Raw genomic sequence first — 24388 nt, 5'->3', positions numbered from 1 at the left:
GCAATGGTCACGATGACCCGATGCAAGGGCAAACATTTATGAAATCATCCCGAGTTCAGCTTTCATGCTGAAAAGTGTTTTAAAGGCAAAAAATTAGTTGTCCTTTTTGACAGCTGTAAATTATAATTTGTATGGCAGCTTTATATCCCGAGGCCTGATAAAACATATGCCACATACAGGCATTTGATGGTTATTCTTATCTCCTTCAGGTTTGCCTTTCACCAGGGGAACAATACCCTAAAGAGGGGGATGCTGCTTTCCAGCACACGGCACAGCATGAGGAGAAAATTTGTGCGCCAGCTCGGTGATCACAAACGCATCTTCCAGTGCAACATTTGCTCAAAGGTTTTCCGAAATAGCAGCAATCTGAGCCGTCACGTCCGATCACATGGTAAGTTAATGATTAGTTGTGTCTATGTTGATCCAAATGTTTGTGCAGCCAGAATCCTTCCAGTGTGCTATGTTGCATTTGTTGCTTTGTTTCCTTACACATTTATTATGCTTTACTTGTCTGCCAGGCTGGCATATTGTTTTAAGTTTAAAGCAGAACTCTTCAGTCTTGAACTGTTGTATAGGCTTTTTTGTCCTTTACGGAAATGCCTTGACCTTTTTCACTGCACGCTGAGCTCATTTGCTGGCAGCATTATCTAGACCAGTGATTCTCAACTAGAGTTCCTTCAGAAGTTGCTAGGGGTTCCTTGATTAATGAGCAATTTGTGGCTCTCAGGTCAGTTATATCTGAGCCTACTTTTTGGCTCTTTTGGCTATCCGTTCAATTTCCAATGCCCAACAATGTAAGAGACCTTCATCCCACTGACCACCAGGCAAAAAAAACATGAATTGATCATATCATTGTTATTGAGGTGTTCCCTCAGACCTGAAACATTTCATCAAAGGTTACAATTGGTTGAGAAAAGCTAATTTAGACCTTTCCTCCCCAGAATGGCTGTCCCAATGCAGGAAAAGAACCTTTACATCCGTGCAAGACTAAAGTAAAAGCTGAAGTTCAGTTTTAATAATCTTCACTTAAATTGCAATAAATTCGCAAAAATACCTGTACATACTAGAACAAAGTCCACGTTTAGGCCTTGGAATGCTTTGATCTAACTATGACACAACTAGTATTTCTGGTGCTGAAGTCTAAGGGATGCTGTTTTCTTCTTCTAGGTGACAAGCTGTTTAAATGTGAAGAATGTTCAAAACTCTTCAGCCGTAAAGAGAGTCTGAAACAGCATGTGTCGTACAAGCACAGCAAGAATGAGGTGGGTGGCTGTCTTCATCTTTTTTAATTAACGACTCAGGGCAGGGGACCTATGCTATATAGATGGCTGTATCATGATGCTTGTAGTACTTTTAAATATTAAGGGAACTTTGGCAAATATTTGATACATCAACATATCAACACACTTTCATCAAAATATAACCTCATTTAAAAGGGAAATAATTTTAAAGTGACAGTCTCCTAAAAATTTTTTCAGAGGGAAAGTTTTGGCAAGTAAAGTGTTGTTATATTTGTCACTCTGGTGACTGGCATCCTGTACCTTCTGTTTATTCTGCGTTGCAGCATCGGCCTAACTTTTCAGCATTCTATATGTAATGTTGGTTACCTGTGCTTCCATCTTTCATGTCAACTTCCACTCACTTACATAGCAAAAATGATGATAGATGAGCATCAGTGTGTTATTTTCACTCATTCATTCAGGGCAAATGAGAGTCTTTTTCAAGGATAACTGATCATATGTCAAATGAATCGGCTGACATACTAAAAGGTTTTTCTGCCTACTAATTAGATATGATGCTTTACCATTTTAACCCTTTATGGGGCCCTATATTTTTCTTTAGGGCTGGCACCTACTTTAAACTATAAAGGTGTAGCAGGCTCTGCAAAGATAGTGAATAATGGCTGACCTTTGAAGCAGGGCTGTCTCCTCCTCCTGTGTCAGTCTTTATCTGGCTGTCATCTATTTAATGTACAGCGCTGCATAGTATGTTGGTGCTATATAAATCCTGCTTATTAATTATAATAATAATTTGCAACCCCTGTTTAATGTACAACACTGTGTAATATGTTGGCGCTATATAAATACAGTTTAATAATATCCTAACATAGACCCCCTGCCCCTAAATTCATCTTCAAGTAGGTGCCTATGCCTGAAAGTCCAAGTAATGCCTGGAAGGTATAAATAGTACACTAACTGTACACTCTTTGTGAAGCCTTGCAGTTAATTATAAAAGCCAAGAAGTCTCTGTTTAGCTCATTATTATAATTATTCTACAAAAAGCATATTACATAACTGTATTATTTAACTTTTCATCCCCAGACTGATGCAGAATACCGGTATCGGTGTGTCATCTGTGAAAAGTCCTTCAGGGTAGAGGCCTTTCTGGAATTCCACAACTGCAGGACAGGTAAGTGAAGCCTTGGTGGACAAACCTTGTTATGTGACCCCTACAACATCACAAAGCCAATGTTGGTATCATTAGAAGTCATGGGTTACATAGCAGGTTACATAGTAGGTTAGGTTGAAAAAAGTCCATCAAGTTCACCTGGGTGTTAGTCATGTATCACCCATTTAATTTTGTTTAATTGGGCAACAAATAAAGTACCTTTAGCAGTGTTCTCTTTTAAATGTCCATCCCTCCCTTTCCAGAAAACTCTGCAAAGTTTTATACTTTTCTGTCCATGCACAGCTACTACACCATAGTTTCTGTCAGTCCGTGCTTCTTCTGAATATGCAGGATATTCACTGTGCATTCATATGCTTTATATCACAGAAATGGTGATATCGAAGATAAATAATAGGAGCTCTTGTTGTATACATGGTCTTTATTTGGACTTTGTTTCTATTTTTCTTTCACAGACGACAAGTCCTTCCAGTGTGAAATGTGCTACAGATTCTTCTCGACCAACAGCAACCTATCCAAGCACAAAAAGAAACATGGGGAGAAAAAGTTTGCATGTGAGGTGTGTAATAAGCTTTTCTACAGGAGAGATGTCATGTTAGAGCATCACCGGAGGCACCTGGAAGGTAGGATACTCTTTTCAGAGATGGAAAACAAAATCTTTTGTACCAGTTTGTGGACACCTAACCATCACATCAATCTATATGGCCCAGAATATGTGGACACTTTAAATGATTGCATTCAGGTATTTTTAGTCCAGAGTACTGTTACATCTACACTATACAAAGACATTTTAGACAATTGTGCTCTTATAATTCTATAACAAGAATTTTGGCAAGGGAAACTTTTCCTTCAAGCTTAACTTTGCCCCTTTACACAAAGCCTTCTCCATAAGGACATGATCTGATGAGTTTTGCTGTAAAGGAGCTTGAGTTGCTCGCACAAAGCCCTAACATCAACCCTACTGAACACCTTGGGGATTAATTGGAATTCAATTTAGGCTCATATAGTTGTGCTGGTCAGGTGTTTACAAACTTTTGTTTAAATAATGTTTTTCTTTATTGTATCATATTTTGCCATATTACACAGTGGGGATCAAATACTACCACTGAAACACTTTTAAATGAAACATGTAATATATTATTATAAAAAATGAAGATTTTATTTTTTGGGAAAGAAGAAAGTGCTAGTTCTTTTTTATCAAAATTAAAAATTTTTAGACATTCAGGTAATGTGCAATGCTGTCTAATGCCTCCAACTACTGTATAATGTACCCCAACCCTGTATACATTGGAAGGCCCAAAAGAATAAATACTCATTTGGGTATACTCATAGGGGGTAATATGAGACGAAAGTTATGTTCAGGCTATGTTATTTGCCAGCTCTTCCTCTTCCTGTTCACTAAGACACTCACAGATACTCATATCTTACAATTCATTGAATGACCAATAGACATTCATTGTAAGCAAACATAAAGAGAGCCTGCCAACAACACAGACTATTAGATACAACAGGAGCAAGGATGAAGCAAATGTTCTTAGCACATCATATAGGAGTATTTAACCCTCCCTTGCACCGTGATCCACTGCAAGAGTTCTTTTTGTTTTGAGTTCAAGTTTCTGCCTATATTTAATTTATAATGTAGTCCTATTTCAGAAACTTAGTGCTACTTTTGAAATAAAAAAAGAATAAATGATAGAATAGACATATGATAAGAGATACCATGTTCAATAAAATGGACAAATGAATCTTTCCTGTCAACCTGAAGCATGCTACATAAAGAAGAATTGTCTGGATGCAGACACAGCAGTGGCATCATAAATGTCATGGTGAATGAGTGTTACTAGAGAGGGACATGGCCATTTCTAGACAGACTTAAGTTGCTTTAAAACCTAGATATAGACTCTTGAAGCAACCACAATCTTTTTAAAATCCCCCCCTTTTTCTCTCCAATGCTGCAGAGGTCCTAAAACTGACTGCAGAGTCAGACCTTTAGCTCTTCAATTAGCACAGAGCATGAACTTTTTGCAGAGAGACCATGGCTCTTAGACTTGTGACTTCTGTAGCTTGATGGCGATAGTCAGGCTATCCCACCATAACTGTGCATGACTTGCCATCTAAATGAATAGTAACACTAATTGACAATTTACTGCACATGGAAACTTCTACAAGTTGAAATAGGCTTTCAGATCTTGAATTTTAAATGTCTCCAGCGTTTTAATGTGTAATTCTCTTGCAGGAGTAAGGCGGGTAAAACGAGAGACCATCCAACAGGCAACAGATAATTCCATAAAGTACAAGAAGGAACCATCGGCATGTCCTGTGTGTGGGAAAGTGAGTCATTGTTAATGATTTTATATGTACATTTTTTTTTTTGGTTTGTTTGAGTTTACTTTTAAAGGAATCGGACCTGGCTTTGATGTTTTGCATGATGATACTATATTGAATCATGTTGTGGTGCCAGCAGTCATGTGTGCCTGTCTTTAAATCCATCCTTATGATCCTGTGAAGAACATCTGAGGACATCAGGTCCAGACCTAACATAGGACCCAAGACATCTTCCAAAGTTCAAACCTGTTACTTACTATACCTTATTCCTGAAATCTAGCGGTGTATTTAAAACCGATTCCTTTCTTTTTTTTTTAAATGATCCTTTGTCAATTCAACTTGGATTCATCCCTAAATTTGTTAGAATATATCATATTTACTATGTGACTGCTGTGCACTTTTGACAATTGGCCACTACGTGGCAGAACAAGTCATTGTTTTATTATGCATTGACACGACCAATGTAGATAGATTTTAACAGCGGGGAATGAACATGTAGCCGAATAAACAGGGAATCATTTATTAATATACATCTTGCTGACAAATGCCAAAGCCCTGGTGCCCAATCTGTAGCCTTTTAGCACTTACTGTTATCATTATGGTTATCAACAATCCAAAGAATAAACTGCCAATAGACCATGGGTATACAGTGTGGGAATTAAATACCATTTATTTAAGGTTCTCTACCTTTTTATGTAAAGTGAAAATTCTGAGTTTAGGTACACTTTAAATAATAAAATTAATGTAAACTAGCCCAATATTTATTGTAGACGTTGGCTCAAGAACATTTAGAAGCTGCTTTTTTTGTTTTTGTTTCTGCAGATGTTTTCCTGTCGCAGTAATATGAACAAGCATCTCCTCACTCATGGAGACAAAAAATACACCTGTGAAATCTGTGGACGCAAATTCTTCCGAGTGGATGTCCTCCGAGACCACATCCATATCCATTTCAAGGTATGTATTCTCTGTGATCCAGTGGGCTATAGAGACTGGGACAGGTATGAGCTGTTCTCATATGACTTGTATGTATGTGTGTATTTAGGACATTGCCTTGATGAACGATCAGCAGCGTGACGAATTTATCAGGAAAATTGGCATTTCCTCAGAAGACAACGATGACAACTCAGATGCCAGTGGTGACTCTGAACCCCACAAGTATGCCTGCAAGAGGTGCCAGGTATGGATTAACCCCCCTAGCGTTCTAATTCCGTCAGTTTTTTTTATGCAAAAAGTGATCCTATTTTTTTTTTTTGCATAGAAATTTTTGTTGATATTGTGGGCCTGTAATTCTTAGGATTAACTCCCGGGTATGATAAATATATTTATTTTATTATAATCATAAATTATAATATAATACATAATTATAAATAATAATTTTAAAAAATAATGAAATAGACAACAATGTAATCTTAAAATAAAATATAAAATTGAAAATGTACTTTTATTTTTATTTCATGTTGTGTGGTGTTTTTGTACTGTAAAAACTATTGAAAAGCAGATTACATTGTAATCTGCTTTTAAATTTCCCACCGGGCCACGCGCCCCGGCACCCCCGCATCACAGCGGGACCATCCAACTTCTAAAGTTACCCCGAGTGTGATTCGGGATTACCGCTTTTTGCATGTAAAAGCCACCCCGAGTCACACTCGGGATTACCGCTAGGGGGGGTAAAGCAGCAGCTACACAACAGCTGGGTCAAGCAGTTAACTTCTGATTCCAGCATTCAATAATGGCAGCTGTTCTAAACCCCAGAATTTCTATATATTGGCTGTTACCCTTCATATAATGCATTGCAGCCATTGTTTCACAATGGTTCTGGAGAGGCAAACAGCCTCCTGTTATTTGATTCTTTGGTGTGTGTGTGTGTGATACAGTAGAACCTCAGTTATCTGGCACCCACGTGGAATGGCGGATTCCAGATAAGCGCAGTTTCCGGGTAACTGAGGTTTCCATTTTTAAGACATTCAGCACTAGACTTAACCCCATTCACCTCTAGGGCTGAATGGCTGAGAAAAGAGAGAAGATTCCTTTCCTCAGCCACTCACGGAGCAGAGCAATCAGTGGAGCTCTGCTGATTGCTCTACTTTCGTGATTCCTGTAGAACCCCGGTTATCTGAGTTCTAGATAACCGGGGTTCTACTGTATATCGATTGAGCTTAAAGTTTGTATGTTTTCTTATCTTTCTAAGCTTCTGCTTTTATCATTGTAATTCCTGAGAACCGTTACTATTACAATTGCCAAATAGGTTATAAAAGTCAACACAGTCAGGGGGTATAAGAAGTTCTAACTCACTAGATTTTATAATTGTTGCTGGCATTTACATCCAAACACCAGACAACATTAGGATTCAGTTTTAGTCTGATTAATATCTGTAAGGAGTAATGGTTCCCAATACTAACAATCTGATAAATGAGGCTCACACATATGTGAAACCTAATTTTTTATTCTTTAGCTGTAAATGTCCTTGTTAATTTCCTAGATCTCCTTTGCTCGGGGGAAGGAATACTTGAAGCACATAATGGATGTCCATGCGGAAAACGGGTACAACTGCAGCATCTGCCACCGTCGGTTTGCTCTCAAAGCAACATACCACGCGCACATGGTCATTCACCGTGAGAACTTGCCTGATCCAGAGGTGCAAAAGTAAGAGCCTTGTATTGAACCAAACCGACTCCATTTTGTTACATAGGTTGAAAAAATACATAGATTTATCAAGTTCAAACATATCCCAGATAAAAACCCTACAAACATAGTTGATCCAGAGAAAGTAGGAAGGTGTTTGATTTTGCTCCTTAACACAATTTCAGAATTTAATCACAACCAGAAATCAAATAAAAGTGAGTCTTTTGCCTATTAGAATGCTTACAGATCACCAATCAAAGTAGTATTTTTTTCAGATGCACTATGAAGTAATACTGAACTACAAGCCTCTTCACTCCACTGCGGACACATAGTGAAGATTTAAACTTGCACTGCACGGGTCCTTTTGTTATAAAGGCAACAGATCCGCTGATTTTACACTGCAAATTGAGGCAAAGGGAGCCTGCATTAGCACCCTCCACCTCCACAATAATATAATTGCCAGTATCCCCTGTTTAAGTCCACAGCTGTCCTGATCAAACCTGCATGTCACAGCCCAATACACCTTCTTGAAGTTGTGTCCAATTGCTAGCAGAGACACAAGGGCAGTTCTGGATGTGAACAAAGAGTGGAGCCATGGTTGTCAGATCTCTATAAATGTGCAATCATGGAGAGGGGGGGTTAGTTTAGGTCAAGGGAAAGTGGCAAAATGGAATACCCTAACTTTGTTTAAAAGTGCAGTTACCTTTTCTTTCTCAAACTGAAAAAAAGTGCCGATGTTTAAAGGTGTTAGCTGTATTTGGACTTTAATAAATGTGGCTGTTAATAAAAGGTCTATTTAAAATTTCCTATATTACTGAAGCCAGCACCACATTTTGCCCATAATTGTTCTTTTAATTCTAACTTGGCCATACACTATGGCTTAATCTAAGCCTGGTATCTAGGGGGTACACATAGAGCTAGAAATCCATCTAAAGGGTAAACATGGGTACCTGCTAGGTACAACAAGGTGCTTAACCTCGGCTCTAGATTCGTTAGAAACTCTTTTTGGCCTTTACAAGTTTTCTTTCAAATCCTATGTTTGTCAATTGACATTGTAGTACGTCTTTTGACACTTTGTGTGTGTTAATTATTGTATGTCCTTGAAATGTTCTCCTGCAGATATATACATCCTTGTGAAGTTTGCGGCCGTATTTTCAACAGTATAGGAAACTTGGAGAGACACAAACTCATTCACTCAGGTATTATACACCAGCTACAACCATGTCACGTGAATTCTGTTTTGTACTCATAATAAAATTCTGATTTTGTACTGTAATGTTTTATAGAAAAACATTTATTCTGGTCATTAACAGTTGGTGAAATTTCCTCTAGGGGTAAAAAGCCATGGGTGTGAACAGTGCGGCAAGTCATTTGCTAGGAAGGACATGTTGAAAGAACACATGCGAGTCCATGATAACATCCGCGAGTATTTATGCGCAGAGTGTGGGAAAGGTAATGTACATGATGTGTAATGTTCCACTATCTCAAAAGATTACCAATCAACCTTCTAATGTCCTAGTAGTACATATTGGCAGGCAGGCGCTGTAAGGTGCTCAAGTTTAATTTGCTTCTATGTTGCTTTCCCTGGTTCCTCCAGCCCCTCTGCTCCATTTTCATTGCATAGCTTATTTTAGCCTTTATTCACTGTTTTTCTCTATATACAATGCAAACAGATCTTGGATGGAGGGTTGTCAGGGTTCTATGCATGGCCTCATTAGCAGACCACAGAACCTTTCTTTGTACAGAGCCCCCAGCCCTTATGCAAGCTGGCTTTTGGGAGGTTGGCCTGAGGGAGCGGTTGTTTCTAGGCAAGCTGTATTTGCATCCTATTTTAAAAAATATTCTAATAAATTTAAATAGTCAGCGGTTATATAAAAAAAAAAACAGTAATATGGCCTATGGTTAGGCAATGCCAGAGCTTTAAAAAATGCCCCCTAAATGCCACCCTGTTAGGGTTTGGATTTCTGTTTATAGACTCTCCCTTTTCTCCACCATTGACCTCCAGGAATGAAGACCAAACACGCACTGCGGCATCACATGAAACTTCACAAGGGCATCAAGGAGTATGAATGTGTGGAGTGTCACCGCAAGTTTGCACAGAAGGTCAATATGCTGAAGCACTACAAAAGGCACACAGGTAAGAGAGAGGCCAGTGTTTGGATCACACATTATCTGGGCACTAGTCTTTGATGCAAAATCTATTGTACTTCCTTGTAACTGTAATTAGGCTCATGGTTTAACCCCTTAGTCACTTTTAGCATTGGTTTATCCAGAACTGCTAGGTTACAGCACAAATAAAGCCTAAAATTACACAGGCGTGCATACATATGTTTCAGGTTTGTTAGCCATCCTCCTTACAGTCTATGGGGACAATGGCTTGTTCTTCTGAAAAGGAGACTCCGGAATCCCATGATTGGTCTTCAGTGAAGCTGGGTGATCCAGCAAACCTGGAATGGATCTGGTCCAGGATTCAAAACTTTTGCTAGCTTCACGGATGAAAGTGTATCCTCTCCAGCTTTGGAAAGCTTTAATAAATCAGGCCCAGTGTGTCATTTTATGTCCATGGAAATAGCAGATGAGCATTTTTAGGAAAGGATGGAATAGAATCAAATGCACATATTTTTGTAATGGACCAGCTGGTTAAAAGTTTTTTCTTTCAAACACAATCTGCTCTCCATAGGCTTCTGGTGTCTGGTCAAGTAAGCTTTTCCTATGTGTCGCCTCATTGTTTTACAGGTATCAAAGACTTCATGTGTGAGCTGTGCGGAAAGACATTCAGTGAAAAGAACACAATGGAGACCCACAAACTGGTACACACAGGTAAATATATCTCTTTGCTTATCTGTTCTGCATACATCTGTATAGTATTTGTATACATTTAAAAAAGCAGTTTCCATATTTTTTTTTTGTACAAGCATTTATAATTTCTCAAATAAAGCAACAAGTTTATTTTACTGCCACCCTGCACATCTTTCCACTTTTTCTCACTCCACCACTGCTTAGCATGACCACCAGAAACATAGGGAAAACATACTTGTGAGTAAATGTGACATTCTCCTGTTCCCTTTGGTAATTATTATTGTTATTACAGAGTAATAATATAGCACCAACACATTATGCAGCACTGTACAAAGTCCATAGTCATGTCACTAGCTGTCCCTCAAAGGGGCACACAATCCCTACTATAGTATAGTCATATGTCTTTAACCTCCCTACCGGTTCATTTCTGTCCAGTTTTTTATGTCTAAAAGCGGTACATTGTTTTTCATGAAAATTTATTTTACCCTATACCATAATAATATGAGTATAATAAAGTTTGAAACACAAAATCATGTAAAAATATTAAATTAAATAAATTGGAAAAAATAATGTAAACAAAATACATACATTTTATACTCATATTAATATAATGTAAAATAAATGTTCATGAAAGACAATGTACTGCTTTTACACATATAAATCCAATGTATTGCATTCAATACAGTTATTTTGTATTGAATGCAATACAAATGGATTTTGAATTTCCTGCCCTGCCGGCAACGCACACATGCACCGACGTCACTGGAAACTCCCCAGTGACTCATCCGGTGCAGAAGACACCGGAGGAAGGAGGAAGACGACCAGGATTGCAGCGATGGGGGATGCCGGTGGATCATGTAAGCTCTGTATTTACTAACCTTCCCATAGGTTTACCTACCCAGGTGTGTGTGACTCAGGGTTACCGCTTTTAGCAACTTTTTTCTACCCCGAGTCACCGCTAGGTAGGGTAATACGGTCTATTTTTGGGGGAAGCCAACTTGCCTAACTTCGTGTTTTTGGAATGTGGCAGAAAACCGGAGTACCCGAGAAAACACACAAACATGTGGAGAACCTGCAAACTCCATGCAGATAGTGTCCTGGCCGAGCTTAAAACCTGGAACCAGAGAGCCCACCGTGCTGGTAATGGGGTCGCTTGAACACCCAGTGCTGTCACATTGTTACAGGGAAGTAGTCCATCACTTTTCATGAACTCCAAACTAAAGCACATCCTTTCTTTGTTTCGGATGGTCAAGCAGGGCAATGGGGAAGTCAGCAGTTTAAAAAAACCTGTTCTATTTCCATGTACAAAAACCAGGTTCACTTTGAAGTGGTGCAAACACAATGCGCAATATATTCTTTTTTTAGTTTAGAAGTTGAGATGTCATATTATCATACCCTAACCTTAGAACCTCACACAGTTATGAGTAAATGTGAAGTTGTAACTAGCTGATGAAAAATTAAAGTAAATTTTACAACAGAAGCACTCTTTAATCCCATCTTTCCCACGCGCATTTTCTGCGTCTCTTTGGCGTAGTAGGCAAGCAGTGGACCTGCTCAGTGTGCGATAAGAAGTACGTCACGGAATACATGCTCCAGAAACACGTCCAGCTCACTCATGACAAGATAGAGGCTCAGACCTGTCACCTGTGCGGAACCAAAGTCTCCACCCGAGCATCCATGAGTCGCCACTTACGGAGGAAGCACCCAGAGGTAGGTTATGGTAAAGCTAAGAGTCATGCTTGCCACACACAAACATCCAAATAAGGTTATGCTACTTTTTCCTAATTTTAAGTACAGTATTTAAACCTTGGAACTGTCAAGTTCTATTTTGCCTCCATCAGGCTAAGGAAATATAAATTTTGGGTCACAGATGGCACCAAAAATCTTGCCACTTATTTTGGTTTGGTAGATGTCCCAGTCTTTCAGACTCGCTCTACTGAAATATCGTCTTGAAACGGATTAATCTTGTAGTAGCAGTGCTGCTGTGTACAGATGTGATAAGGCAACCCTGTTCTGTATTAGGTCATATCCATGCCAGTTGAGGATTTCACTCTACAAGACCATCCAGCCTTTCATACAGAATCATTAGGCATCATCCAGGTAATCAGAACCCCAATACTTCCCATCAGATTGATCTATTCACTCTTTCTTCACTGAGTGCCATGTGCGGTGTGGATCTAATTAGGATAAAGTGATGTGGATTCACTGAAATATTCATCTAACCACAAAATAGCTTCTGTGTTTCTTATTGGTGCTGGGTCCACTGGTTTAGTTTGGTGTTTATGGGTGCTTTCACAGGTGAATGTTTTCTAGGAGAGATTTGGTTTAAAAAAATTTAAGAGTTGGTTTCTCACATTCCTATAATAGCTCATGATTCACAAGTTCTGTATAGTATTCTGTGCTCATCTTTTGCTAAGAATAAAACTTAAAAATAAAAAAGGTCCCCTACTTGAAAGGTTCTACACCCACTAATACTCCACGGTCCTGTAATCTTCTATCACACCAATTCCAATACTCTGAAGTCAATGTTTGCCAGTCTCTAGCCACTCTTGTTTCCCATGGATGTCATCATGCCTGCACTATAATTAATACAGGACCAGCATCCACTTTATCAGGATGGACCGTGGCCTCTGCTAAAAGTACCCAGCTACATGACAGCGGTAAGTATCCATTTGCCACTGGGGACCTTACTGTAGGAATTATAAGAATTTTTTTGTCCACTTCCAGACTTTTCGTGTCTATAGTGTGATTGGGATATATTTGTGTCTCTTGTAGCCACTGCTAGATGTCGAGGACGACGATGATATCCAAGGGGATAAACCTCTCCGGCTAACCAGCAGCCACATGGATCAGGACAAAGATGGTGAGGTGGACGAAGCAGCACACGAGGACTCAGATTTCACCCCGTACAGCAACAAGGGGGTTGAGTTCACTAGTGGAGCAGCGGAGGAGGATGGCTCAGCTGTGGAGACTCTTCAGCAGGTAAAAAACGCTGATCATCGATCTTTCTATCCTGGGTGATTTCTTACACCTGCAAAGACTTATTTTATGCAATGTATGGGAATGACAACTTATAGCAACCAATCATACCTGCCGTTTTCTTTTAACTTCTTTCACCTATAGAGAATGGGTTGCCATGGATGGCCAGTCAATTTTGGATTTAGTTGAGAATTATTGGAACCTAGTGTCTGATTTTGTATTATTGACAATGTTTTACCTGACAATACTTGGCGGCTACCAATGGTAGCTACAACTACCAATGGTGACAAGGCAACCAGTTTTTAAACAACTTATTTATGTCCTATTTGTTGGCCCAATGCAATGTTTAGCCATGTAAGGGTACTTTAGGGGCCATATTGGTTGGCGCAGTTGATAGTGGGAAGAGAGGACACCGTTAGTTAGCTATATGGGCAGCACAGTGGCTCAGTGGTTAGCCCTCTGGCCTTTACAGCGCTAGGTCCCAAGTTTAAATCCCGGCCAGGACACTATCTGCAAGGAGTTACAGATTCTCCTCGTGTTTGGGTGGCTTTCCTCTGGCTCCCCACTAGTCAAATACTGCCTGTGCCATTATAGTATAAGTTAGAAAAAAAAAAGGATTGAAAGAAATATATTTGACTCCTCCGTTATTTTTTATTTCTTGTTGCAGGTTGTGGTGACGATTAGTGATGGTAATGTTCCAACCCCGTCTTGCACAGTGGGACTGACCAATATCACGGTGACACCGATCACAACCACAGCAGGTGCCCAGTTTGCCAGTTTGCAGCCAGTCGCTGTGGGTCACCTGACTGGTCCTGACCGCCAGCTCCAACTGGACAGTTCTATCCTAACTGTGACTTTCGATGCCCTAAGCGGCAGCGCCGTGCTGCACAACCGGCCAGCTGAGCTGGCCATCGCTGCATCTCAGGAGACTCCTGGCTCACACCCTGTAGCACATTTCATTAACCTCACCACTTTTGTGAACTCTATAGCTCCCCTCGGGGGTCAAATCGCCACAGAGGGACCTTTGACTTGGAGAGCGGTAACTGTGGGTGAAACTCCACCCCCTACTGAGGAGGAAACGCCCACGGAACAAACAGAGCAGGAAACTTCCCCAACACAAGCCGGTCAAACCAGCGAAGCCGATTCCCAGGAGCCAATGTACAGTTACTAAGCTGTGAGCTGGTTGCTGACTAAGCTATAAACTTAAATAACGGTTGCTAGACCTATTTAAATTATATGAACTTTTTTTTTGTTTCTTTATTTTGAAAAATGTTACTGTATGGAGATGAGAAGAAGGAAGAATTGCTTCTCAACAGTATTAATTGATTATGAAGGACTAGTTGAAAGGATTTGTCTGACCTGGTCCAAAACTGGAATAAGAGGCTGACAATTGTGGAGCCATTTTGTTCCTCTCTATGTAGACTATGTGTATATTTTGCCAAATATTGTAGCCTGGAGACTGGAAATCCATTGTGAATAAATTCTTTGCCACAGATGGTCAATGTGAAGCCTATTTTAGGTTTGTTTTTCTGTCTCTAATCTTATAACAGCTGTTTAGGTAAAGGCTCAGTTCATACCGGTGTTCCTGAAGAGCTGTGTGTGTACAGCAAGCACTGTGTAAGCAACTTTGGGCAGCTTTCTTGTTACCCACAAGTGCCATTCACTGTAGCTTTCATTGGTGTAACATGGATTCTGAAATGGCTGCCTGAGGTACATTTCCAAAGCACTGCCACGAATGTTACATGCATGCCTTAGGCAGCTTTACAGTGTGTGTGTGTGTGTGTACATGTGTGTGTAATATGTAATATATATATATATATATATATATATGTGCACTGTCTGCAAAGAAAACAAGATTTGTCTGCCCTGTTACCTGTACTGCTAATCTTTGCTCTTTTGATAATCTTTAGTTGCTGAAGAATCGTTTTACAATTTAGGAGCGTTGAATGTCTTGTCCCTGTTTACATTCCTTTGTTCCTTTGGTTCGATCTCCTTTCCCTACATCTCTACAGAAACAAGAATTATGTAGGAGCCAGCACATAGAACCATGCAACTGGGGACCAGGCATTCAAAGCACATAGTAGGCTTGTATCCTGAAGAGAAGATCAGCATCTGAGAGAGATAAAGATGAATTTCTCATCCAATTGAAATTCAATTGCAAGTGAACAATAAATCATCACTCTTTATAGTGAAAAGCTCAAAAAGGATTGGTAAGAGAGATGGGATATATTAACAACATAAAAGTGGAAAAAATGGATGGCTTAGATGAGGTCAAAGGTATTTCTTTTTTCAGACTATACACTATTTGGCCAAAATACCCCCCCCCCCCCCACATCCCCATTGTGTGTCACTTCCCCATACCTCCTAGATTGTAAGCTCTTCGGGGCAGGGTCCTCTCCTCCTCCTGTATCACTGTCTGTATCTGTCTGTCATTTGCATCCCCTATTTATTGTACAATGCTACATTATATGTTGGAGCTATATAAATCCTGTTTAATAATAATATCTGGGCATCCCTCCTTATTGACTCAGTAAAAGATAACTGTTAATACTACAGCATAGAAAGATATAATAGCTCATTGCATACTTTCAGTATTTGTCAATTTTTTAGGAAAGAGCCTTTCTGTTCCAGCATGACTGTGACCTTCTACACAAAACCCACTTCATAAGGACATAAGTTGCCCTGTTTGATGTAAAGGAACTGGATTGTCCTGCACAGAGTCCTGACTTTAAGCCTATTCAGCCAATTCCCCTCAGCAACATAATGTACCTGTCCTCACAAATGCTCCTTTGGCTGAATAGGGTATTCCGAAATCATGTGGAATGGAAAGGAATAGGCTGATTGTAGGCAGAAAGCCAAATATCCAATGCCAATGGTTTTGGAATAAAATGTGAACTTCATATTGGCATGATGATCAGGCGTCTACAAGTTTTTGGTCATAATGTGCAAGATTCCCCTCACTTAACAACCTAGTTCAGTTCCAATAACCTGGTATATGAGGAACATGGTAAAGAGCCATGCTGCAGAGCAGTGTGCATCAGTATCAGGTTGACCTGGATCAAGGAGACTCGCTACTCAGGACAGAGGATGCAGAGGAAAAGAATGAAGGAGAGATGCTGTGCTACTGTACACTTCCCATACAGTGTATCATTATCACATTCTTATCTCTGAACTACTGTAACCTCCTCTTCTCTGGTATTCCACTAACCCGACTCTCTCCTCTACAATCTATTATGAACGCTGCAGCCAGACTCATCCATCCGTCCCTCCGCTCCTCTTCTGCTGCCTCTGTAGTTCTCTTTATTGGCTTCCATTTCACCTGAGAGTCACATTCAAGCTCCTGTGCTTTGCCTTCAAATCCCTCCACAGTTCTTGTCCCACTTACATTTCTGACCTGATAGAAAAATACTCCCCTAGCTGCTCTCTTCTCTCCTCCAATGACCTACTAATGACTTCCTTACTCTCAACCTCATCACACGCGTGGCTCCAAGACTTTTCTAGGGCTGCCCCGACTTTCTGGAATGGTCTTCATCGTCCTATTCTGCTTGCTCCTACCTTCTGCTCATTTAAAAGATCCCTTAAAATCCAACTTTTCAATGTTACCTACCCATCTTCTGTCTTCTAAACCCTCACTACTTCCCACCACTCCATAGCTCTCCTCCTATTGTGTCATACTTCCCCCACCTCTTAGGTTGTAAGCTCTTCTCCTCCTGTGTAACCTGTGTTATCGTTTGCAACCCCTATTTAATGTACAGCGCTGTGTAATATGTTGGCGCTATATAAATACTTGTAATAATAATTGAATATTGGAGAGCCAGTTGGACTTGGAAGCCATCATTAAGCAGGTAAGGAGGAATAGCTGTATAACATACATATCCAACTGTACACACTGAAATGTACAGTATATCTATACTGCGACCCATACGTGGAGTTATAGCTATCTTTTAAACAGGTTTTTCAAGTGTACAAATATGGCCGTAAGCAAGAAGATTGGTTGTTTAGTTAAGTCTCATGTTAGTGATCACATAAAGTTCCGTTGTCTCCAATCCTGACGCATTTCGCTCAGGGGATTCTTAAAAACTGTTTACTAATTAATAGAACAGTGACATACAAAAATATTCCAATTAACATATACATTATGGAATAAGGTTGGAGCTATGTTGTAAATAAATCTCTTTGTGATTGAGATTTCATTTCTTGTTACATAATAATTCCATTAACATCCTGAGGATTTTATTGTGCTGCAAATAGGAAGTTTGCCAACAAGTAGTGAAATCTGCCAACAGCGGAGATTTAATCACGTGTAAAGCCTAGCTTGTGCCGGTGATAATTACTTCCTTAAACTTCTCACAAACACATAGCTTCCCTTACAGAGTTGTGAATGGGGCCTGTTTAATTAGTGAAGGAATTGATTGAAATTCTGTCCACATTGCAAAGCAGCAAAAGTTATAAAGTGATGGTTTCAATCAGCTGCTAGGGGAAATAGCTAATATTTTGTTTTGATCAATATTCAGTAGGTTCATTCAAGTTCATACAGTTCAGTCAATCAGATTCATATGTCTGATGGATCATTTGCCTTTAAGCAACCAGTTTTGATCATATGTTTGGTTCCCTGTCATTTTAAAGTAATTGAGATTGCCTTGTAAGTTTGCTGTGTGTATAGCCAGCTTTAGCAGCCCTATCATAGTGTTTTTTGGCCATGTGTTCCTCAGGAGTTTTAAAGTTCTCTGGTTGATAAGTTTAGGGCCCATTCATACTGACGGCATTTTTTCTATTGAAATCTGTAGGATAACATTATAACACATGCTATGTATGTCATGATGTATTTTTTATTGACTTCAATGGAAAGTGTATTACCATGAATAGGACACTATCCCCTAATCAAACCCTCACCCTCTTCGGTCCTTTTGGAAGCAATGGTCTCTTCGCTGAGGTCTGACACACCCTGCTGAGTCAAAGCTAGAACTATCCAATCGGCAAAGCATGCTCCTTGCTGATTGGGTAGCTTTGTGAACTATCACAGGGCATGTCCGAGCAATGCATGGAGACCCAATGGGCCTGATTTATTAAAGCTCTCCAAGGCTGGAGAGGATACACTTTCATCAGTGAAGCTGGGTGATCCAGCAAACCTGGAATGGATTTTTCAAGGTAATTTGCTATTTGCTGGACCAGATCCATTCCAGGTTTGCTGGATCACCCAGCTTTACTGATGAAAGTGTATCCCCTCCAGCCTTGGAGAGCTTTAATACATCTGCAAGAGTCCTTCTCTGCTGGTAGGGGACAGGCTTTTCTATTCAAGCCGTGACTGCTTTCTAATGGAAACAAACTGTAAGAATTTGAACACCTTTCCTTTAACTTTGTGAAATATTAGTACCATAAATCTTTTTCTTCACTCCTCCCTGACCTGGAACTGCATTTTCTTACAAAATGATTGCTGCCAGAGGCAGAACCTACAATGCTGAGTTTCTCACATTTGTATAAAGCAGGAGGAATGTAAACGATTATCAAAAATGTTGATAGTGTCTTTTATTTTGCAGGGATTGGTTAGCGTTGTATTGCCGTGTCTATTTCTAACTTACATTGCCGGAAGCGATGGATCAGGGACAGCAGAGGTATTGTTGCTGTACAGTCTGTGTTATTGAAGGACAAGGAACCCTGAAGCAGTTCTGTGTTATAGAACCACTGACTGCATTCTGCATGGATCAGCCAAGACATTATAGAAATGAAAGGTCAATTGAATAAGATTATCCGGTTACAATGGCACCTGTCAAAGTGGTGTGTACTAGGCAGCAAGTGAGCAGCCAGTTATTGAAGGTGATTATTGTTATTATTAAACAGGATTTATATAGCGCCAACATATTATACAGCACCGTACAATAAAGCAGACCTAAACTCAGCATTTTCTTTTTACATAAAATGGTAGACAATCCTTATATGTAAAGGAAAAATGTTCATTATTTTTCATTTTTTCTAAGTACAACACCGTTTTTTTAAAAAAAGATGAGGCCTAGGTGATCAAGACTGAATGGGAGCGCAGAACATCCTGGGATACCTATGTTGCGCATCCCAGGAGGCTCAGGGTTCTCCTTCTGCGGATGTCTGATCTCGGACATGCGCAGAAGGGGCATTTTTGTCTATTAAAGGAAAGAGATGCCTCATCTCACGCAATTCCAAGACACCACAGGACTGGATTACGGGAAGGACCAGCACCTATGAGGGATCTGCAGGATTAAAGGTAAGTGTCATTTTTTTTTGTTTTCAGTTTAGTTCCACTTTAAATAGGGGTTGCAAATGACAGACAGTGAGTGTCACATGAGGAGGAGAGGACCCTGTCCTGAAGAACTTACAATCTAAGAGGTGGGGGAAGTATCACACAATAGGAGGGGGGATATGGAGTGATGGGAGGTAGTGAGGGTTTTTCAGAGACAGAAAAAGACCGGTACGTGAGGATGAAGCATTATGTTTAAAGGGTTCTTTTAAATGAGCAGAAAGTAGCCGGTCACAATTGAGAATATATTTGTAGACAATACAGACATTTAAATAAGCTTATTTCAATCCTTAACTGCCGGTTTCTGGGAATCTGTGATAAAATATAAAAGTATTTAGGGGGCATTGGTAGCTAGAATGCTCATTAGTGTCCTGCACATGCTCTACCAAGTGGTGTTGGCCCAATCAAAAAGATGCCGGGGTAAAACTTCTACCCTGCCTAGGGCTCCGTCCTGCCCCTATCCATTTCTTGGATGTGGAGCTAAAGTTGCTATACCCAGTGAACCATTGGCTCTTAACACCTCTCTGGCTTTCAGCACTTCTAAGTTGAGATCTGTTAATACCATAAACCCCTTTTCAAAGGTCAGGGTTCTCATCCAGGGTTCCCTAGAACCCCAAAGATAGATAGGGGTTCCTTGTGTTGTTGATGATGATGATTGATATCCTATTTGATGATGCTGCATAGTTCTGGGGCCATCACCTACTGGTAGAACATGTGCATGACAATATTGAATTTTGGATACCAATGAAAAAAAGATTCCTCCCAATCACCCCTAAATAAATTTCTTTTGCAGAGATTCCCCTACACCCCCAATAATTTGGGTTCGGTATGGGTTCCCTGAGACTTGAAAATGGGGGGTTCCTTAGGGGTAAAAAGGTTGAGAAAAGCTGCACTAGATCATTGAGTATTCCAGTTCAATACCATGGAATGAGGTTCTGATGATAGCTGAACAAGCAAGCTTCTGAAACCTTTTTCCACATCCTCCTAGTCCTTTACAACTTTCAAAGCCCTGATGAAGGAGGACTTTAATAACCCCGACAGGTGTTGGCTTACCTTCTTGTGTCCAGAATAGGGCCTAATAGGATTTGTGGACAATTTTTGATGTGGTGATCACTTTGTCAGTAACTCTTCCTTATTTCCTCAAGATCTGCATTTAGTTGCTTTAAAGCTAAACTTTGGAGGCCAATATATTTTTATTATACCAAGCATTTATTTTGTGTGGTATTACTTGAATATTGGTGCTTTGTATAGGTCTTCCAGATCTATGCAATAATCCACAATGAAATGTTGAATGACTGTAGACGCTTCCTGTTATGACTGGTCACTCTTACTCTCTATATATGTGCAAGGTGACTGGTCTTGGCTCCACCCCCTCCTATAGTTTCCTGCAGTGGGCAGGTCTACCAGGCCCCTCCCACCGCTCTCCTCTCTGCACAGCACAATGATGCCACTTCTACATTTACAAGATAATAAGTAAAGGAATTTGTTGGATTCATATTTTATTTGACTATTGAAGAAAATAATGTTGTTTGCTTGGAGTTCATCTATAATACCTGAAATGGATACATTTTGTTTGAACCAGAACCACCCTGATCATTTCTGCAATGGAATTCTAATCTGTGGGGGAATTTGCACATCTCCTGACAGCTCTTTGTCTTCTCTGTCCTCCAGCCTGCAGGCTGATTCAGTAAATTCTGTGTAGGTAAGTAACGTTATTTCTATTTCTGTCTGACAGTGCCGGGAGCGATGGAACGGGGAAAGCGGAGATGTGTGTTCACACAGCAGAGCTATTGTTCTGATCTGTGCTATGGTATTGAAGGACAAGGAACCCTGAAGCAATTCTGCAGCTACTGACTGAGATCACCGATCAGCTGCCACCACAGACAGGTGAATTGAATAACATTGATAATCTGGTTACAATGGCGCCCGTTGTATGGGGCAGCAAGGGAACAGTCAGTTCTTCAAAATGGTATTGTGTTGGAAGCAGGAAAATTAACCAATTGTTTGGATCTGTGCAATGTGCAATTGTGATTGCTGGACAATGGGTCAGAGCATCTCCAAAACCCTGGTCTTATAGGGTGATCCTGGAATAAATTAGCGCGTTTAAATGCATACCTTAAGTAAAATTACCAGACTTGCCTCAAAAGTCATTCTCTCTTCTCTTCTTTATCAATTGGCTAACTGCGTGGTTTAAGCTGCATGAGCCCCAAGTGTATAAAGATCATTAAATGGATTATATGCAATTGTAACAAGCTGACAAGACTGTTGGAATGCCTATGGGCTCTGTGCCTATAAGGAGATGTGAGATGTGCCTGTGAATAAGTGTTGTCACATTGGTCATATTGACCCAAAATTTAATTTCTAATTCACATTTCTATATATTGATTTCCTACTTTAGTAATTTACCTTTCAATAAAACCTTTCCCTTTGGCCAAGAATTGAGTTGACACCTCTACAATCCTAACGTCTTACCCTACGCGTTTCGCTAACAAAGAATGTGTCTGCTTTCTAGACAATATATGACAAATAGGGGTAACCCCGGGTGCTGTAGTATTTTTGTTATTTAGCTCAGAAGCCTTGTGAACTACCCGGCCTCCGACAGGAAATCCCCATTCTAAAAGTAACCCAGGGGAGGCCAAGAGAGGCTCAGAGCTCAGAGCTGGCAAAAAGATTGAAACCTATACAGAGACATGAAACTTGTTACTCTCAGAAAAAGAAAAGGTTGTAAATATGAACTTTTCTTCTACATAAATATGCTGATGCTATGATTCTTTGATTGCACATATCATATTTATATATATAAAAATGGAGTTGTGCACAAACTGCCTTAAGAGGACCTGTCACTATCTGCATGAATAAATTCCTGATGTGTCATTATATACTGCAGTGTGTTTCTTTGTGTGTTTTTTTTTTGTTGCATCTCCCCTGCAGCCTCCCCCAGTATTCATCTCTTGCAGCCTCTTTGCAGCCATTTCCTATCTACTATGTACTTCCTATCCTACGTACTCAAGTAATGGCTGCAGGCATTTCCCAGTGCCGGTTGCCTGAAACTGCAATATATAGTTTCCATTTGAAGTTGCTGTGACTTGGAGTAATACAGCCGTTGTCACCTTATAACAGGAAATGCTTAAACAAGGACCTTGTGTTTGGTGGAGAAGGAGGGTCCCATGGGAAAGTTGGGAGCCTTGAGCAAATATGAAGTAGTAGCCCCAAATGCACAACAATCCAGCTTATTTGACACCTGCCGTTCTGTCATTTGTGGTGCTAGAGATGCGTAGGGCCCGGGGCAATTGCTCAGTTTGCTCTACTCTATAATCAGCCCTGAATACAGTACCCTGAATTTGAGTAATATATATATATCTATTATATGGTGGGCTCAAGCTGTTTTCAGGCCAGAGAGAGTGATGCTAGTGAATGTTCGGCCCCAGCTGGCCATTCATCTGATCTGACATATTGGGGGCTCCCAATGGGCATCCATTATTTCCTACATTGCTGCTCATGTTAATGCAGCGCGCTGGTTCCACTTTGTCAGGAACCCTTGTCATTGATTAGCCAGGTCAGCATAGTACATGGGCTCGTCCACACCTTTACCAGACCATTCCATTGTATTCCAACGCCTATCCCAACAATAGGCAGTCTGATGGATGACAGGATTGGTGTTTGTACAATGCATTGATAAGATGATCAGATCTGTAGAAGCCCAACTGGAATTATTTACAAACTTGTATATCATCCATAAGACTTGCATTGGTCAACCAATGACCACAGGCTCAATAAACCAAATAAACGTCTTACGTTTGGTGCATTTCAAATACTAACAAAAGGGCGGAAAAGGGCAATAAAATACTTATTGACCCTTCTAGAAATCTTGTGAGCTGATTTTTTTTTCTCTTACTGTGTCTGTTATCAGTTACATTGTTCTTAGCTGTTGTCAAGAACTGCAATTTAATAAGAGAGGGAGAGTCCTGTAGTCTTACACTGTTTCTGCTGTCCTGATGCTGTAGGGTGAATGGTCGTTGTCTTCCTAGGATGGGAAGGGAGTAATTGGCAGAATACGGGGACCCACAATACAGGGCTGTGCCATTGCTAATATAGGACTTGTGGGTTGGTGCCTATCAGAGCAGGGGTAAAGCCGCCCTCAAAAATGTATGTTGAGACAAATTTTCCTTTTTTAGCCCGCTTTGGCCACCTCTAGACATTTCAAACCAAATTCAGCAAGTGGCCCATAGTGGAAGGCGGTGTAGAGAAGAGTCAGAAGGCTCTCTGTAATTCAGTAAACTCTCTCCCTATTTTATTGATTGTCCATCTTTACAGTTATATTGGTATTGTTGCACACCAGAGTTGGCCTTAGGGTAGGACAATTGCCCAAAGCCACCACCTTCTTCAGGGTCCGAACTGACAAAACGGCTGGGGTACAGGGAGTGGAATCCTGGAATACCTCTACTTCATATTTGCTCAACTCTCCTAACTTCATATTTTCCCAGGGCCACCATTTTATCTACAACCAGTTCTGCATACAAAGCAAACCCCATACTGTCTCCAATAGCTCATCCCACCATTTTTACAAAATTGTTCATCGGGTCATCCACTATCTATCCCATTAATATCCTTGGTCAGTAGATGAGCTTTCCAGGTACACGACCTGAATACATAACAACCCATCAAGTGTTGAGTTTGTTGACCTCTTCACTGGTGGAGGTGATAAAGAGGATGGACTAACAAAGACCTGGTGTTGTCAAGTTAACAGGATCTATCAAACGCCTGTTACAGGCGGACATGCTCATGCCCAGACACTCCTAACCTCTTCATGTGTTGTGTAAACTCATCTCTAGGCTTTGATGTGAGGAGTGGTGGTCACTTTTACTGTCCTTGCTATCTGAATCCCATTGTCACATCCTGCTGTCGGCCAACCCACCAAGTCTTCTGCATATCTTTTCACGTCAATGACAATACACAAGCTCCTCCATTCACTACTAGTTATAGATTCCT

General features: G+C 40.3%; 1 protein-coding gene across 1 annotated transcript in view; it reads left to right on the top strand.

The window, feature by feature from the left end:
- PRDM15 (PR/SET domain 15) overlaps positions 1-14642 on the top strand; it is a 30470-nt gene extending 15828 nt beyond the window's left edge. Inside the window, exons 9-25 of the mRNA XM_072421143.1 lie at positions 210-391; positions 1168-1262; positions 2322-2409; positions 2862-3029; positions 4643-4737; positions 5554-5685; positions 5774-5908; positions 7211-7374; positions 8473-8552; positions 8686-8805; positions 9359-9490; positions 10090-10173; positions 11687-11862; positions 12175-12252; positions 12747-12812; positions 12928-13134; positions 13799-14642. Coding sequence (XP_072277244.1) covers positions 210-391; positions 1168-1262; positions 2322-2409; positions 2862-3029; positions 4643-4737; positions 5554-5685; positions 5774-5908; positions 7211-7374; positions 8473-8552; positions 8686-8805; positions 9359-9490; positions 10090-10173; positions 11687-11862; positions 12175-12252; positions 12747-12812; positions 12928-13134; positions 13799-14302 — 2506 coding nt within the window. The 3' untranslated portion in view covers positions 14303-14642. The remainder of the gene's footprint in view (positions 1-209; positions 392-1167; positions 1263-2321; positions 2410-2861; positions 3030-4642; positions 4738-5553; positions 5686-5773; positions 5909-7210; positions 7375-8472; positions 8553-8685; positions 8806-9358; positions 9491-10089; positions 10174-11686; positions 11863-12174; positions 12253-12746; positions 12813-12927; positions 13135-13798) is intronic.
- The last annotated feature ends 9746 nt before the right edge of the window (positions 14643-24388 follow it).

This window comes from Pyxicephalus adspersus, chromosome 1, assembly GCF_032062135.1.
Source record: "Pyxicephalus adspersus chromosome 1, UCB_Pads_2.0, whole genome shotgun sequence".
Lineage (NCBI taxonomy): Eukaryota > Metazoa > Chordata > Amphibia > Anura > Pyxicephalidae > Pyxicephalus > Pyxicephalus adspersus.
The sequence above is the reverse complement of the archived record's forward strand: the minus strand, read 5'-3'. Positions and strand labels throughout refer to the sequence as shown.